General features: G+C 36.6%; 1 protein-coding gene across 1 annotated transcript; it reads left to right on the top strand.

Annotated features, from left to right (window-relative positions):
• Positions 1 to 10,065: 10,065 nt before the first annotated feature.
• On the top strand, positions 10,066 to 11,898 carry LOC136259459 (uncharacterized). Its single transcript, XM_066052944.1, has 2 exons — positions 10,066 to 11,224; positions 11,729 to 11,898. The coding sequence occupies exons 1-2, from the start codon at positions 10,066 to 10,068 to the stop codon at positions 11,896 to 11,898; spliced, it is 1,329 nt and encodes a 442-aa protein (XP_065909016.1).
• The last annotated feature ends 5,522 nt before the right edge of the window (positions 11,899 to 17,420 follow it).

Below are 17,420 nucleotides of genomic sequence, written 5' to 3'. Positions count from 1 at the left end.
CAGTTTCTCAAACCATTTCATTGAGAAAATCCAATGTGTGACCACAGCTAGCTATGAGCCTGGTTTAAAATGAATGGGTCATTATTTACTGCATGGAAACTGATCATCAGCATTCGCTCACATTAGCAGAAATTAGCTTTATTAGAGATATTATTCTAATGGGTAAAAATGTATGGAGTGATCCCGGTTATTGAATGATTTCCTAAAATATGCTGCCTTTGCTTTAAATTTCGTTTTATCCCATGCACTAAGACCTAGATATTAGTACAAAGCATGTTCGTGGTTAATTAACCACTGGCCTGCACTAATTTTCAAGTATTTAGAAATGTATGGTAAAATATCTATTTGTAAACAAATATAACATATAAAACGGTAATTTAAAAAAATGTGTGCCTTCTGCTTTGCTGGATAGCTAGCTAAGTCCATATTTTTGAAAGTATGAGGCAATTAGGATATACCCTTTCTGCCAAATTGGTTAAAATGGCAAAATGCGTATGTATGCTTTTGGTACACTACAGCTATCCTATGTACGTACAGTATGTGCTGTGCTACTATTTAAATAAAATAGGCAGAACACAAGAAGTGTGTAAAATTGTGCCTTGGTTAATACAATACAATTGTCTGGCAAGTATATCATTGAATAAGTGTATTGCAATGGTGACCAACACCAGACCAGTTTTGTTGGATGCATTGGTGCTCAGTAATGGATGCTTATTGTGACAAATATGCTATATTGGCTTTCTATTGCTTACAGTGGAGCTTAATGCAGTAGAAGTTGATAGTTTGGTATTTGGTCCTCAAAGGAGTATCTATTATGTAAATAGCAAAATAGCTTGAATCACTGTTACAAAAATAATGTACTGGCTATTACACATAATAATTGTGTATGTTGCTATTTCACATGGCAAATAAATTAACATGTTACTCACTAATGTTAACCAGCACACCAACTGTTATATTAAAAATACTACTTCATTTTATTATCATCACATTCTTGAATCTTTAGTGTGGTTACAGTGGATTGTCAGTTATCTGTGACCTCTGTTGTACATAGGTTGTACAAATACGTTGTGTAAATATGAATAGTATTTCATTGCTATTTATGCATTCCGTTAGTGGAATTGTGGATATGTATGTGTACATACTTACATAAATGAATGGACTGTATAACTATCAAAACAATAACTGAACACTTGTATCAAATTCTATAATTAATAGGTGGCGGAATTGTATTCTACTACTCAAAATTGCTTATGCTTTACAGGATCCTTGAGCCTCCTTACCTGTACTAATACATTGGAATATAAATTTATTATTATTATTATTATTATTAACACTTTACAGTGACCAGCACTGAAGGTCTACAACAACATGTGCTGCAGCCTTAGGATTACCTAACCTAGTTTCAAGGACTTAGACTTAATGACTTATACAGTAGCTGGAAAGGTGTAACAGAAAAGGGGCCAAAGTAAGGAAAAAAATCCCTCCAACCCCAGGAATCGAACTGCAGGTCACCCAATGTCTAGTCGGGGCCACACTCAGTCTTCCTCCAGGAGGGATGGATTTTCTTCCTTAATCCTAAGGTATTTATTATTAACACTTTACAGTGACCAGCACTGAAGGTCTACAACAACATGTGCTGCAGCCTTAGGATTACCTAACCTAGTTTCAACTTTCAAGGACTTAGACTTAATGACTTTCATTACTATATAAACTTCTTGTTGTTTATAGCTGAGGTTGTAGTGTTTTGCATGCACAGAGGACCTTCATTGTTCTTACCATTGTAATTAAAAGATGACTGTTCAATGAGACTATTTCCAGTGTAGTGTAAGATATAGTGAGATAAAGTAGTTAAACAAGTGATTTACTCTATAGCAGATACTTAGTTGGTATTATCTTTAAGTCTCAACTTTCAAGTATACCTGAATAAGCAGCATTTGTCATTTACAAAAAAAATTAATATTAGTTAAAGTGACAAAAAGTTTTGGTTATCTCCAGCGGTATGTTAGTTGTAGAGTTCATACTCTGTCATTTTCATCTCTTTATTCGTCACAACATTTGGTAGTGCTCAAAATGAAACTTTACTGTATTGCCTATTTGGAGTGAGATATACCTTGTGATATGACCTGAGGAATGTGATATACATGGCTTAAAATGCACACCCCATGCAGTTAATATTTTAGGGTGAATTTGGCAGGATTGTGTAGCCGACATGCAAAATGAGCATGTGGTTGTTCAAAACACATGCTTACTTTTATATATATGATATTACAGAATTTCATAGTAATAGTAGCTTGTTGGACATCTAAACACTCTAATAGAACATACAGTAAAACACCACTCTGTTGGCAGCTTCTTATGCATGTAACAGAATACTGTTCAAACACCATGGACAAGTGCCCTAATTAGTATTGACAAGGTATCATTGGCTAAATACACTCAAAATACTCCTGGTGACATGCTTGATGATTTAACAGTCAAACTAGCTATCGTATGTGAGACTAAAAATTAATCACTTAATTGTTTCATAGTTGAATTAGGACTTTGCAGAAGATACAAAGCTTCAAAAAAATAGAAGAAGGCTTGGGTGAGGACTTCTATCAGGATCCAGCACTAAATTTAAATGATTATCAACATGGATAGAGTATCTCAATATTCATGCAGATGTACGTGATAAATTGCTCTGGCTCAACTTTCAAATGCAATCCTGTAATGCTAGAACATGTTGTATTACAAGTTTTGCTAGCATTTTTATGATAATGTAATGGGATAATGACAATTATTGGCATAAGTGGGACCTACGCCGATTGATACTAAATACATAATTATGGCTACAAAATCAGCTCTGATTCAATGAATACACGATATTGTATTGCAGCATTTGTTTGATATTACTCTAATAGAGCATACATTTTTTTGAAGACTTCTAATAGAACACAAATAGAAGAATGTTATGCTAGATCTATGAAATTATGGACTTTTAATATTGAGTTGATTTGAAGTACATCTAGAGTTACATCATTAATCAGCTGGTACTGGCACATGGTTCAGTGGCTAAGAGTTTGGGACTACGTCTGGAGGTCCTAGATTGAACCCTGGACAACCTTTTTGCCAACATTTTTGTGCACTTACACATTGAAAAAATTAATTACCTTGGTGGGAAAATCCCAAATTTACAAGTTGCTACCGTTACTAAATTTGTTACATACGTATCATTCTGTGCATGCAGTGAAGGATGCTTAATAATACTCCAACTATACTAATCGCTAAACAGGTTAGTTTACAGAGAAAACTTGCTGAACCATGTGTTTTATTGTGCATTCTGAACATGTACGATACAACTAGTTCCTTTCTGGCTCTCCCTTAATTGCTACACAAATTATACTTATACATCAATCAAATAACTTTTCGAGGAACCTGATGAACCATACCTCATGTCCATTAACCAAAGTATGCAGAAATTACAATGCCTTGTTTGAAAACAGCAAGGAAGACCATGTTGTTGATATGAAATGGGCAAAATCAAGAACACTTTACAAACGTTTTGATATGGAGAAGCTGCCAATGTTACAATGGAATAGTAGAAATTGTCCACATGCAAAGAAAACAATAACATCACTATAAGGCCAGGCAAAGTTGATTTATAGTTTCTCATCACCCACCCACATCATCATCATCATCCACCCTGCCACCTCTAAATTGATTACCTGCACCAGCATTTCAATGTTTAGACAAACTAGCCATTATTTTTAGCTACAGAATTAGTTTCTTCCTGCTTCAGCGGAAAGGTGCTAAAATATTGAGGAAGTGGCTGATGAAAAACTACCAATCCACTTTGCCTGGCCTAACATGCACTACAGAAAGCTCCATGCATATAAGGCCACTCAATAGAAATTCGGCTTGCTGTCTTACCCCCTGGCATTTTCTGATTTAGCTATTAGTAAAGTTTCCAAAATATCTTCACATAATGAGTGTGTAAAACCATAAAAACTAAACACAACATAAGCTATCAGGTGAACCAGCATAGATATAGTCTAGCTTAGCCACTATTTCTTTGTGCGGTTCCGGTAGAAAAAAATTGCTATGCAACTGAGACTAGCTTAGGCCAAGCAAACCTGATTAATTGTTTTTCATCCCCGCCCACATTCCTTTTTATCCCACCGCCTCTCATTTCACTATTGCTGTTATCAATCACATGCACACGTATTTTGATGCTAAGAAGGCTGGTTATCATTTTACAGTACAGCAAATGTCACTTGCACCTCAGAAATGGTGGTAAAATGTAAGCACTAGTTCTTAAAAGTCTTTAGCTAACCTTATAGTAACAGACAGCTTGATTTGGAGTATTTTCTTTAATAATGAATAAAGAAAAATGACCTCCCACCCGCATGGAAATTTGATTCTTTGTGGATGAGAAACAAGTAATAAAGTTTTCCTGGCCTTAGGCCTCTCCAAGAAAATTCATTGTTTCCCATTTCCCACCCACATGCAAATTCTCTTCTTATTCATTATGCTGTAAACTGAACATTTTATTTATCACATGAAAGTGTAGCAGTTGTACACAGGCACTAAATCTAGCAATAACCTTATTCAGAGTCATAACCCATGGAGCTTTTATACCATACTTCATGCCCTTAGTTTGGCTCTAATAGTAGGCATTCCAGTATCCGAGATTTCTTAATAAAAAATTTCTCCGTATATTCCCCAATAAAACCCTGGCACAAAACAACAACTTGCGTTTAACTTGGGATTGTTCCGTAGTCCGAGTTCCAATGAGGATGGAAATCGCTATGGGGTTTGTCCACATGCTGATCATCATGAAAATCTTAGTTTTGTCATGCGCGTTACATATAAGTAAGTTTTGTGTTGTTTTGTAATCTTTTTAAGCCTTGTAATGTATGTAGAATACTTTAAAACTTTAAAAAACGTAGTGTCGGGTGGAAGGTAGTCACTGGTGCTTACTTTAAAGTGCGTAGTTACTTTGCTTGGGTTAGAGATTTTCAGCTCCAGAGCAATTTTCTGATGGCTGTGTCATCAGCTCAAAAATACAAACCACTTCAAAGCCAGCATAATAATGCCGTAATTGAAAACACAACTCAACCTTAGGTATTGTTGCATCATTGTGGCACCTCCACTTTAGTTGTTTACCTCTATAAGTTGTTAACTTGATGTTTTTACTTACTTGAGATAGCCTCTTGCCTGTGGGTATGCACCATTGTATTGAGAAGTGTGCAGTAGTGTTGTTTCAGTTAACTGTAACTAAAACTAAAAGTACTTTTAGTAAGGTGAATATGTTTAAGTTAACTAAAACTAAAACTATAACTAAAACAAACGTATATAATCACTAAAACTATAACTAAAACTAAAATCAAATCTATATTATTACTAAAACTAAAACTGCTTACAATATAGCAAGTTGATCTTATTACTGAAACTGTAACTGCTTGTTAAATGTATTTGATACTACTTCTAAAACTATATGCAACTAAAATATATCATATAGTTACGTACATACTATTAAATCTATAACTAATAAAAACTGTTTGACCAAAATTCACGAACTCAGTAATGTAGGTACTAGGTAGTAGTGATGGCCTATAGTATGCTAACCATTTTTGTTAATGGTCACTGTAATTTAATGCTTTTAGCTAATGGCTACATTTATGCATACCTGCATGCTTCAACAGCCCCTATTGAAAGAGTATTTGTCTACAAGTGGGGAATCGACATCTGGCAAACGCAACAGACTTACTAATAGTAACTTGGAAAGGGAAGTTCTGCTAAGAAAGAATAAGGAATACCTGTGACAGAGATTGCGTCAAATGCACTGTATTAAGTGTTGTATTAATCTATATTATAAAAAAATTGACAGGTCTTGTAATACAAAGATTTTGTATTACTAAGCTGGAAAAATGGTACTGAAATTATAACAAGAGTTTCATTCACATAAAATATAGCTTACTATTAAAGCTAAACAAGGTTTTCTTATGCACAACTAAAACTATAACTAAAAGGTTTTCAGATACATAACTAAATCTGTGTCTAAAACTAAAAGGTTTTCAAGTTTTTAACTAGAACTAGAACTAGAACTAAAACATTTTCATGTACATAACTAAAACTGTAACTAAAACTAAAAGGTTTTCATGTTTTTAACTATAACTATAACTAAAACTAAAAGGTTTTCATGTTTCTAACTATAACTAGAACTAGAACTAAAAGATTTCGATGTACATAACTAAAACTGTAACTAAAACTAAAAGGTTTTCATGTTTTTAACTGTAACTATAACTAAAACTAAAACATCAAAGAGTGAATAACCATAACTAAATCAATAACTAAAAAGAATTAAGAAAGATTACTATAACTAAAACTAAAACTAAAATTATTGATGAAACTAGCTACAACTATAACTAAAACTAAAACTAAAACTCCATACTAAAACAACACTAGTGTGCAGTAGGTGAAACATATTTGCTCACTACAAAGCATACAAAGATCAAACTTGCAGCTAGAAGCAACTGCAGTTTCAAGACAGTCCAGATTGCTAGATGGCTTCCTGATTCAATTGTGCTATTTTCTCCTTAAAATGTATGGGGAACCCTGGAGAAAAATGTATCTTTTTTCAGCACTGTGCATGCCAAAGTAGTTAATTCCAACCCAACAAACTATATATTTCTGAGATCGGCAATCAATACTCTATCTATTGAGCATAAAAAGTCCATTTTTCCGAAATTTAAAAATCGGGCTGGAATGCCTACTAATAGCTGTTGTGTGGGTCATGGAATTTAAAAATTAGTATCATAGCTATAATGAATAATGAACTGCCCTCCCCACGTAGTTTGAGATGGGAACAATGAATTTTCTTGGAGTGGCCAATTATCATTCCAATGAGTACCATTCAGGCCTACTGGCATGCCAGTTAGTAAATCTAATAAATTCCTCCACGTGCCGTTTAAAAAAAAAAAAAATTTTTTTAATTAATTTATTTTTATTTATTATTAGGCCAATGAAACTTGATTAGCAGTTTCGCGTCATCGCCCGCATGCTTTTGGTACACCCGCATGGAATTTCATTATTGGTATTTCAGATCGAAATACTCTAATAGAACAGTAACTTTTACTCTAATAGAGCAATCAGCTATAGGTCTACTCTAATGAAAAAATCACTTGTTATAGATTAGTAACGTACTTTAGCTATTTAATGCAAGAATAATCAGTGTAGATCTCACTGTTTTTTGACAGAAATCGTCATGTTTGGATGTATGTTGTGCTTTTGGAAAAATAATGAATAATGAATAATAACCGCCCGCTCGCATCAAATTTTCAAAAATCTGAGCGAGAAACTGGTAATCAAGTTTCATTGGCCTTACTGAGCAGGCAGCACTCAGTGCTGATTAGCTCAGGAAAAACTTAGCAATTACAAACATAGTTACAATGATTACATGCGTACAGAAGTTAGAACTTATAAATTTGCTGGATTTCATTAGTAAATTGGTCAATGTTATCATGATCAATTAATCTGGGTGGTGAAGCGTTCCAATCACGAATTGATCTGAAATAAAAACTATGCTGGAATATGTTGGTGGATGAAGTAGGAAGAATGTAACGTCTTTTAAAATGTTTTTTCGTTACACCTGTAGTACCGCGGGTATAGGTATTAGCTATATATGTAATATTGATGTAGGTTGTTTTTAATATAAAGGAATGAAACGAAGGTGGGAAATCAGCGAAGCGTCCAATCCTTTGCAAGTAAAGGAAACACCACACGATATGGTTGGGATAACAGCGACGGCTAAATCCTTGAACATACATACCAGGTGGTATATCCACGACAGGTAAAACCTTTGATAGTAAACGTAAAAGAAGCAGGTATAACCAGGGCCGCCCACAGGGGGGCAACTGGGGCATTTTTCCCCGGGCCCCAGCCTGAAAGGGGCCCCAGGAGGCCCCATGAAGGGGCCCCTGAATACCTGTTTAAAAGATCGATATACTCTAATAGAGCAGTCAGATCTAAATACTCTAATAGAGCAGTCACAGTATTCTTCAGAGGAGCAGTGTAGCAAGCTTATAGATAAGGAGGTATGGTTGGTGATGGGTAGTTATTGTCATTGCCAGCAGGTTGTGACCTTTTTTTTTTTTTTTTTTTTGGTCTTCTCCTTACAACTTGGGTGAAGGGCCCCACTTTAACTCTTTGTCCTGGGCCCCTTAATTTCTCTGGGCGGCCCTGGGTATAACAGCGATAGGCAAATCCTCAGTTTAGTATAAAACGTATAGGTGGTAGCAGTAATGCCAGCAACTGGTAAGACCTTTGACATAAAACGTAGGAACAGGTAGTGGATTTATCAGACACCATTGCTTAAAACCTTTAGTATCAAACATCAAAATGGCAGCAAGAATACCTACGAGTGATAAAAACCATTGATATCACACGTCGAAAAAGAAGGGGGAAATGTTGCTCCCTTAAAACCTTTAACACATTGGCGTACCTTAGATTGCGGTATATCCAACGAAGTTAATATGTTTCTGTACGGAACCATGTTAATGCTGTGAGTAAATCAGCTGCAACTCCGTGATTTTGTTCAAAACGTAATATTTAGCATTCATTTGGGGGTTTTACCTCAGGTTTTATTCTTTCGCACGTGCAGTTTTCGCGCGCATTCCTTTGGACCATGCCACCAAACTGGTAAGTGAAATGTGAAACTTTGTTACTGTACTGTGATAATACCAACATTATAGATTTCATTGTGGGTATCTACTTCAGCATCTGATTTATAGAGAATTCTTACGCTTGTTCTGACGGCCGGCATAAACGGCAATTCGAGGTACGGTATGCTTACAGAGATTGGGTAGTATTGCTGTGGAGCACCACTAGTGATGATCACTTTTCTCCCCTTAGCAATGGAGCCACCAAAGAAGTGACCCAGAAGGATCAATGTGACTCTGCCATCACACACGTCATTTGTGTGGGAAAGCCCATATAATATGGAGGGAAATATAACTGTATCACTAACGAATGAGGTAGGAGATGGTGCAAGCAGTAGAGTGTACGTAGGTACAATGAATTGTAGAGAATTTGTTGTTAAGAAGTTGAAGGGTTATTCTTATAGCCAAGCTAGTTCACTTGTAAAGTCATACGAGCAATATTTGCTCATGCATGATCATCCTAAAGTAGCCAACATATATGGTCTCTGCCCCCAGTCTGGCTATGTAACTATGGAGCTTTGTGAAAAGAAACTAGGAGATTAGGTTGTGCATTCACTTGAAGACTTAATGGTTATTTATGGATATGAGATGCCTCTTGATTTATCAATTATTGCGCTGACTGACATCAGTGAGGGGGTTGGCTTTCTCCACAGTAATGGCATAATACATGGAGATATTAAGCCATCAAATGTTTTGGTAAATGGGTTACATCGTGATGAGTTTTTTTAAAGCTTACTGACTATGCTAATGTTCCAACAGCCCCACAACGTTCTTCTCATTCTACTATGATGAAGCAATTAATGACACCTGGTTACATGTCACCAGAATTGCTTTCAAATGGTGCATTTCCACTGAGACCTACCAAGGCTTCTGACATAATTATATGTGTTTTCCATACTTGCCTATGAGCTAGTATGCTTCAAGCCTGCGTGGTGCAATGTTTCTATGGCATTAATTGACAATGTTCGGCATGGGTTACGGCCTGTGTTTCCCACAAATGTAGACACAACACTTTCTGGCTTAATCAAAGAGTGTTGGTTGCAGGATCCAGAAGCAAGGCCTAATGCACTAGCAGTATTGAAAGTTTTAGAAGACTTCTTTGATGCGAGGCAAGAGAATGGTGGGCATGATTGCCCTGATAGTGATAACTAGCCAGATGCGGATATTACTGATTTTGGTGCTAGTACTTATCAGTCTCAACAGTCACATGAAGCACCAAGCAATTCTATCTCTCCTCACAGCTCACAACCATCATTGGCTCCTTGCGTTATAACAGAATTAGAATCACTAAAATCTAAACTGAAGGTGGCACAATACAAAAATTTTCAAGTAGCTGCTATTGAAGCATTGCAGGGTGGAAAAGATGTCATTGTTGTGCAGCCGACAGGTTCTGGTAATTAAATCTCTCTGTTACGTTGCATCAGCCCTTATGAACCCTGGTAAAATAACATTAGTTATTGAGCCAATGATAGCAGTTATTACAAACCAAATTCAAAATTTGAAATTAAAGGGTATAGATGCATTTGCACTTGGCGGTGCTGCAGGAAAAAACAGCCAAATGAATTTTCGCAAAGTGTTAAGGAACCCATGTGATAGTGAGAGGCCTCTCATTGCATTTTGCACCCCTGAATATTTATTTGGGACACCAGCAAATGGACGCTACCAGGCAACCATCGGTCAGTTTAGTGCATTAAAAGACAAAGTAGATGATTTGCATCTCATAGTGTTGGACGAAGCCCACAAGATTTTAGATAGATTGCCATCATATCGACCAGCATTTGATGGCATTAAAAGGTTGAGACAATTGGAGTGTAAGCTCCTTGCAATGTCTGCTACTCTGACGGAAGATCAAATACAAATTCTTCAAGCAGATTTTTTACACAGCGATAACTGTGTTGTACTAACTGAAGGTGTACATCGGAAAAACCTCATGTTGCATTTAAGACGATACAAAAGACAAAAGCCTCTTGCATTAGATGATGATGCCGAGATAGATTCAGTAGATGATGCTGAAAGGGATAATAGTGATTCACTATCAATCGAGTCATCATCTTGGTCAAGAACTGCACAAGACATCGTAGAAGTTCTAGATTCGAATGTTACTGTAGTGTACCTAGACTTTGTAAGTGATGTTGAACAGATGACTGAATTGCTGAAAAAGAATAAGACTACTGCATTGAAGTACACAGGTAATGTGCGATTTGAAGAAAGAGTTTCAGTAGAGGAAAGACTCTTAAAGGGGGATGCTTCTGTGCTGGTGGCAACTGAGTCTTACGAATTGGGCGTTGATAATCCTAGAAATACTCAAGTTATCAGAATTGGTTGTCCAAGGAATCTAGGTGTTCTTTTACAGGAGTTTGGCCATGCTGGCAGAAAAGATGGCATGGTAGCAAATGCTTTTCTTTACTTCAATGAATGTGTTGATGACAAACGTTTAGGTTTGTGGATCAAGGAAGCACTTGACCGTGCAATAGATGGGGATGACAAGGAGACACATGAAGATAAGAAGCGTGAGATGATTCGTAATTATGTTGAAGCTTGGCGATTTATTTACAGTGTTTATCACGGTAAATGTTTGTCTTGGGCTCTCTCATTTTATTATGGAGGTGCAGGTGATACAGAACCTCCCACCTGCTTTGTATCGAATAGTCCTCTATGCATGATATGTAAGGCATCAGATATGCTTTGTGAAGAGTGCTGTGATATTAAGGACTACCTGTGCACACTACTGTCTGCTGTGCAACAGCTTCACAATGCAGGGTTGAGCACTGTAACTAAAACTTTGTTAGTAGGTGTTTTGATGAAATCAACAAGTCCATATATATGTAAGTGCCTGGAGTCTATAGATAATGAACTCGTACCTTGGGGTTGTGGTATGGTGATAACAGATACTCCAATATCAAGCTTTTCATGGTGCAAAGTATTATACGTTGCTGTTCATCTCTGCCTACTAGATCTTTCTTTCACATTTTGACCTTTTGAAAACCATTATGAAGTACATAGTCGATACATGGTTTCCCCTAAAGGAGAAGACCATTTAGAAAGGCCTACACAAGTGATGTCATTGAATCCATCTTGTACTGTGATCGAAAAGATACTGGCCAGTTCACAGGATATCACAATTAGTCCAACAAAGAGCTCGCAAGCAAGAAGAATGCAGGTGAAGCCTAGGTTGATGAACATTTTTGAAAAGTAGATGTGGCAACCAGGTGACGCAGACCAGTTAAAATTCCTTGGGTTTGGTACAGCATCAACAGAGAGTGAGATTTGTTTGTACTTCCCTGAAGTGTAGAATTCCCCACATGCCACCTCTGATCCTCACTATCTGCTTCATTGCCTTCAGCTGTCTCGAAGCCAGGCAACAGTTAAGGAATTAGAAGTAAATCTGGATGGAATAAGCAAAACTCTTTTGATGAACAGATCCTACTGTTCTGGGGTCAAAATATGTGCAGGAGAAGGATGCAATTATATTGTTTCAACCAAACAAAAGATAAACCGTTGTGAGGAGCATCCTACCATGGCTCTCCAACCAAGTGGTTCATGTTGCTGCCACATTGTATACATTTACCCAAAACAACTGGATGGAGATGGTAGACGGTGGTTTGTTGCTATGAATACAGGAACTAGCAACACCATGCATAACCACGCTGCACCTTCAGTATGGAAAATTTCCCCTAGAGTATTAGCAGATATTTCTAATGCTGTTTCTCACAATCTATCAGTCACACCCAAAGAATTACAAAAAGGGGTTGGAATGCCATATCGTCCAAAGGAAGCATCTTTGCCTGCAATAAATTTAGATAGAATGAGAGCAGCTGTGAAAAAAGTAAGGAAGGAAGTAGAGAAAATAAATAATGATAAAGTCAACCCATTTAAGATTATTGCATCATTCCCTGCCATAAAAGCAGGAATAGATAAACAGTGCACAGTCTTGGAAAGCAGAAGCAAAGAAATTGATGAACTGATTGGAGCATACCAACTTGATGGAAACAATGCATATCAATTTACAAGAGACAAGAGATATGCTTTCTTTCAGTCACCCTTTCAATTGTATCATTGGTACAAGGCAGATGCCTTGTTCGTTGATGTTGATTATACTGGGAATCATCATTTCCCTTACCTTTTTAATGTTGTATGTTTTAACAAAAATACAAAGGATTATATGGCATGTGGCAGGGTGCTGATGAATCACCAAGATGGCGAGTCTATAGAAAAAGCTTTGTCAGTGCTGTCTGCTAATATTAAGCAAGCTTTTTCAAGGTATGAAATGACAAGTGCTCATAAGGAAATCCTTTTAGATTTTGCAGAGGGAGAGGCTAATGCCTTTCGAGAATCCGTTGGTATGGAAATCAACAATATACTGCGTGGTTGTTCAGTACACTTCATAAGATCTGCTATGAGAATAGCAAAAATTGTCAACCCTTCTACACATTCATTGGGGTATCAAATTTTCATGTCAGTTGTAAAACTAATACCTGATAATCCATCAAAGGATAAAGTACAATTAGCCTTCAATGTTCTATCAGGATCTGAACTGTTCACAAAATTGTCAGAACGTTTACCACCACCCTTATGTAATGTTTCTTCAGGAGAAGTAGACACAGTAAGATGGAGTAGGGTACAGACATGGACTGACTGGTGGACACGTCCTGCAGTCTTGCAGAAATTGAGCAAAGTCTTCAGTTCTATAAACGATGATGAATGGGATGACCTACCTGGCACTAACAATCCTGTTGAGTCAATTAACAGGCAAAGTACACCAGACAACTTGAAATCTGTTTCGCTTAAACCGTTAGTTGAACACTTATACCTAGAAGATTGTCGTCAGGCAGTATTGCAAATTGCTTCAGAGGTTGGAATTACTATTTCATATAGAAAAAGAGAAATCGTCGACCTCCCAAAGCCCCAGAAAGCAGAACTGCATTGGGAGTTCTTTCAGGCAAGAAAGCTGTTGGTCTCCGAGTAGCTGTAGAGTACTATAACTCAGATGATCAACAAACAACGAGATGGTACAAGGGAACAGTCATTTCTTATTCATCTAGAGGATATGTAATCACCTTCGATGGTTGTGGGCCAGATGAAAATGAAACAATTCGCTCTTTAAAACAGGGTGTGGATAAGGGCGAAATAAAGCTGCTATGACACTGCAACTTTTACAGCATTAATTTTGATTATTTAGTTTTAGTTGTTTACTTGTAAACTGATAATTCAAACAGCTGCTTTGTAGGCAATAAATTAATAGATATGTAGCCATTTTACTGCTTTATGTTATGTAAAAATTGAATCACTATTATAATCACTACTCTAATGCATGCAGGATTAGATGTTTGTGTCCCTTTTATAGATCATTTATATATATCGTTTGATCTGTTTGTTACTTGTCACTAAATCTCCATCTTTTGCTAATCAACTTCCCTCTTTTGTCTAGTTGCTCTCTGTCAAATGAATTTTGTTTATAATATCATCTCCTGAAACTCAACTTTGGCGTTGCAATGCATGAGAAAATCCATGTGGGTGGCATGACCAACAGTTTGAGGGTCAGGTATATTAATTATGATTAATACAAAAGATATTTGCTAAGTAATTATTTCAATTTTAACCATTAATTATAGTAACTGCTTCATTCACCTATTTTCTTGTGGCACTTGTAACTTTTTTTCTCTATGACAGACACTTTGGAACCCAGAATTATAGGCACCAGGAGGTAACACCCCATGCACATAAGGTATAGTATAACTACCAGTATATGTGTGTAAGGTTATTACTAGGGTATTATAGCCTTACACCCAGACCTAGCGTGGCATTTATATAATACTGTAACAGATTTTAATGTAAGCACAGGGTGTATTAACTAGCAATGTAATTTATTTGTTGCTCGCAACTAACTACTTAATTAACCACTCAGTCAAATAATGATTGACAAGCTGTTGCTAAAACAGTACAAACCAGTGAATCACTGGTATAGTTTCAGTACAAAATCACTGCTAATAATGAATGAAACAAACTGCTTTTTTAAAAATTTATATTTACAGGGATGACAAGGCTGTTCTTCAGCTGTGCCCTGAATTGCTCAATATGTTCCTGGTTTACAGCTGGGTGGCTGGAGCAATAGGGGTAAAGTTTCTTACTGAAGGTAACAGCAGTAGTAACACCCTACTCAAGCATCGAACCTGGGACCTCTTGATCACCAGGTCGATGCCCTACCGCCTGGGCTACTGCTGCTGCTGCTGCTGCTAAAACAGCAAAAAGCATACATAACTCTATACCCATACTGGTTTAGTGTTGGTCACAGTTTCTACAAAATCACATGCCATTCACTTTATTGTCACTAGGTATATGCCAGCACAACTATATATAGTGATGCCATTTATGACAACCTCAACACTGCACCATCTGTCTCCACAGTTTGGCAGTTGGCAAACACAATAAATTTGGTAATTTTCTCTCAAATGTGAAGCCAAAGGTCTAGACAAATCATGGCTCCCAAGACTTTAGATTTTTATGAAGCTTCTGGTTCAAGCTATACTCCATTGCATGATGTATAGGCATATGCCAATGAAAACAATCCACAGTCACATGAACTATCTTGTTGAGTTGCACTAGGGAACCGAATACCAATTGAATGGAGTGGTGTGACATAATATGTAAATGTCACTGTAAAGTGCTAATAACAATAAATACTTAGGTTTAAAGGAAGCCTCCTGGAGGAGACTGAGTGTGGCACTTGACTAGACTTGGGTGGCCTGCAGTTCTAATCCTGGGGTAGGAGGGATTTTTTTCCTTTCTTTGGTCCTTTTCTGTTTCACCTTATTGTTAGCTAGGTTACGTAATCATTTGAAATCTGAACAAACTCGCAGGCTTCTTTTTCAAAACATAGTGTCTTGTTTTCTTACATCTTGTGAGTCTCCAACATTTGGAAAATGTAATCATAATAGTCTCTGATTAATGATGATTAAATTTAAACCATGCATTTCTTCTTGTGTATGTATGACTGTCAGTTTGCAAGTTCATGTTCATCGGAAGGTGGGAGTCCCTTTTAATCATGGCTAACCTTTCAATTTCTCAGAAAGTTTGGGTTTTCACATTTTGGACACTGCATCAACTGTTGGTTGTGAGACTTTGACACCCAAAACTTGACAAAATTCTTTACATGAGATTTCAACTTCAACTTGTCACACAGAACACCCTGCACAGTCAATTGATTGTCCTGGAAACATATTGCAGTACCACATTAGTAGCTACTTCTGACATAGCTAAATTACTACTTAGAGTAGATGTACCCACTTACTAAACCTTTTGAGGAGCCAGAGGAAGGTATTATCAGTACCTATGGCAAATTTTTGTATGGACAGTCCTATATGTAGTTCTTTGCTATGTAAAAATATATACCGTGAAAGTTGTCCTCCAGAAATTTAGGCTATAACTATGTTATGTACATGTTAGCCAATAACACACCGAATGTTGTCACACATGCTTAACAAAATGCAATATACTATAAACCATTGTAATTTGGTAAACCTTGTAAATTTTCAAATTTAATGTACATTATATAAACTGTATGCATATAAAATGGCCCCCTGTCATTCTTAATTCACATTAATGACCTTCCTCTCTATCTTCAAAGTTCTAAATGTTTCTTATTTGTCGACAACACCAAAGTTTTCAAGAGAATTAATCAACAGGAAGATACTATTCACTTACAGTTAGATCTTGACTTTCTTTCACTGTGGAGTCATGATACAGATTTAATCTTTAACACCATAAAAGTAACTACTTGAGTTTAAATGTAAGATTCATGCTCAGTATCACCTAGATGGTTCTGATATTCCTATAAAGCAATTACAAAAGGACCTAGGAGTCTTTATATCTTCAGACCAGACATGGACCTCTCACATTTCTTACATAATTGCTAAAGCATACAAAATTTTGTGTTTACTTCGATGGACCTTTGGTAGTTTGCATAACCCTATGGCTAAGAAAAAGCTCTATTTAACCTTGGTCAGGTCACAGGTATCTTATTGTTCACCAGTTTGGAGGCCTCACCTATCAAAAGACATACTTTTATTAGAACAGGTTCAAAGAAGATCTACAAAATTTATATTAAATGATTATCACTTTTTCTTTCGATCGCCTAGTAAACTCCAAATACTGCCACTGATGTACACCTTAGAGCTTTTAGATGTTATATTTTGCTTGAAATCTTTGAAGTCACCATCTACACATTTTAATACGTATTCACAACTATATATCACATTTGCTACAGGTCCTATTTGGTCATCAACATTCAACAAGTTAGAACACAAACTTGCCTTAAACAATGTTACCCGCCATTCATACCTTTACAGACTAACTCGGCTCTGGAACTCCCTACCCCCAATTGATTGCACCCTTTCTGTTTCAACAAACAAGCAAATAATTTTCTTTTTTCCACTTTTTTCTGTAAGTAAAGCTTTGTTTTCTGTTTTGTAAGTATAGTTAAGTAATTAATTGTTATTAATCTTATGGCTGGTAGCACAGGTTGCTACCAGACCATCAGCATACACCCTTTTCTTTTTGTACCTCCTTCCTTGTGTCACTTCGCCCTTGTATATGCTGTAAAGTCTAATAATAATAATAATGACACAAAATTATTTTTGCATTATTTTTGATCCCCAGCAATGTGTAGGCATGACAAAGGGACCACATTCAACCTGTATGCTCATCCAAACCCCTTGGGAC

Source organism: Dysidea avara, chromosome 6 (genome assembly GCF_963678975.1).
Source record: "Dysidea avara chromosome 6, odDysAvar1.4, whole genome shotgun sequence".
NCBI lineage: Eukaryota > Metazoa > Porifera > Demospongiae > Dictyoceratida > Dysideidae > Dysidea > Dysidea avara.
This window is presented reverse-complemented; position numbering and strand designations above follow the sequence as displayed.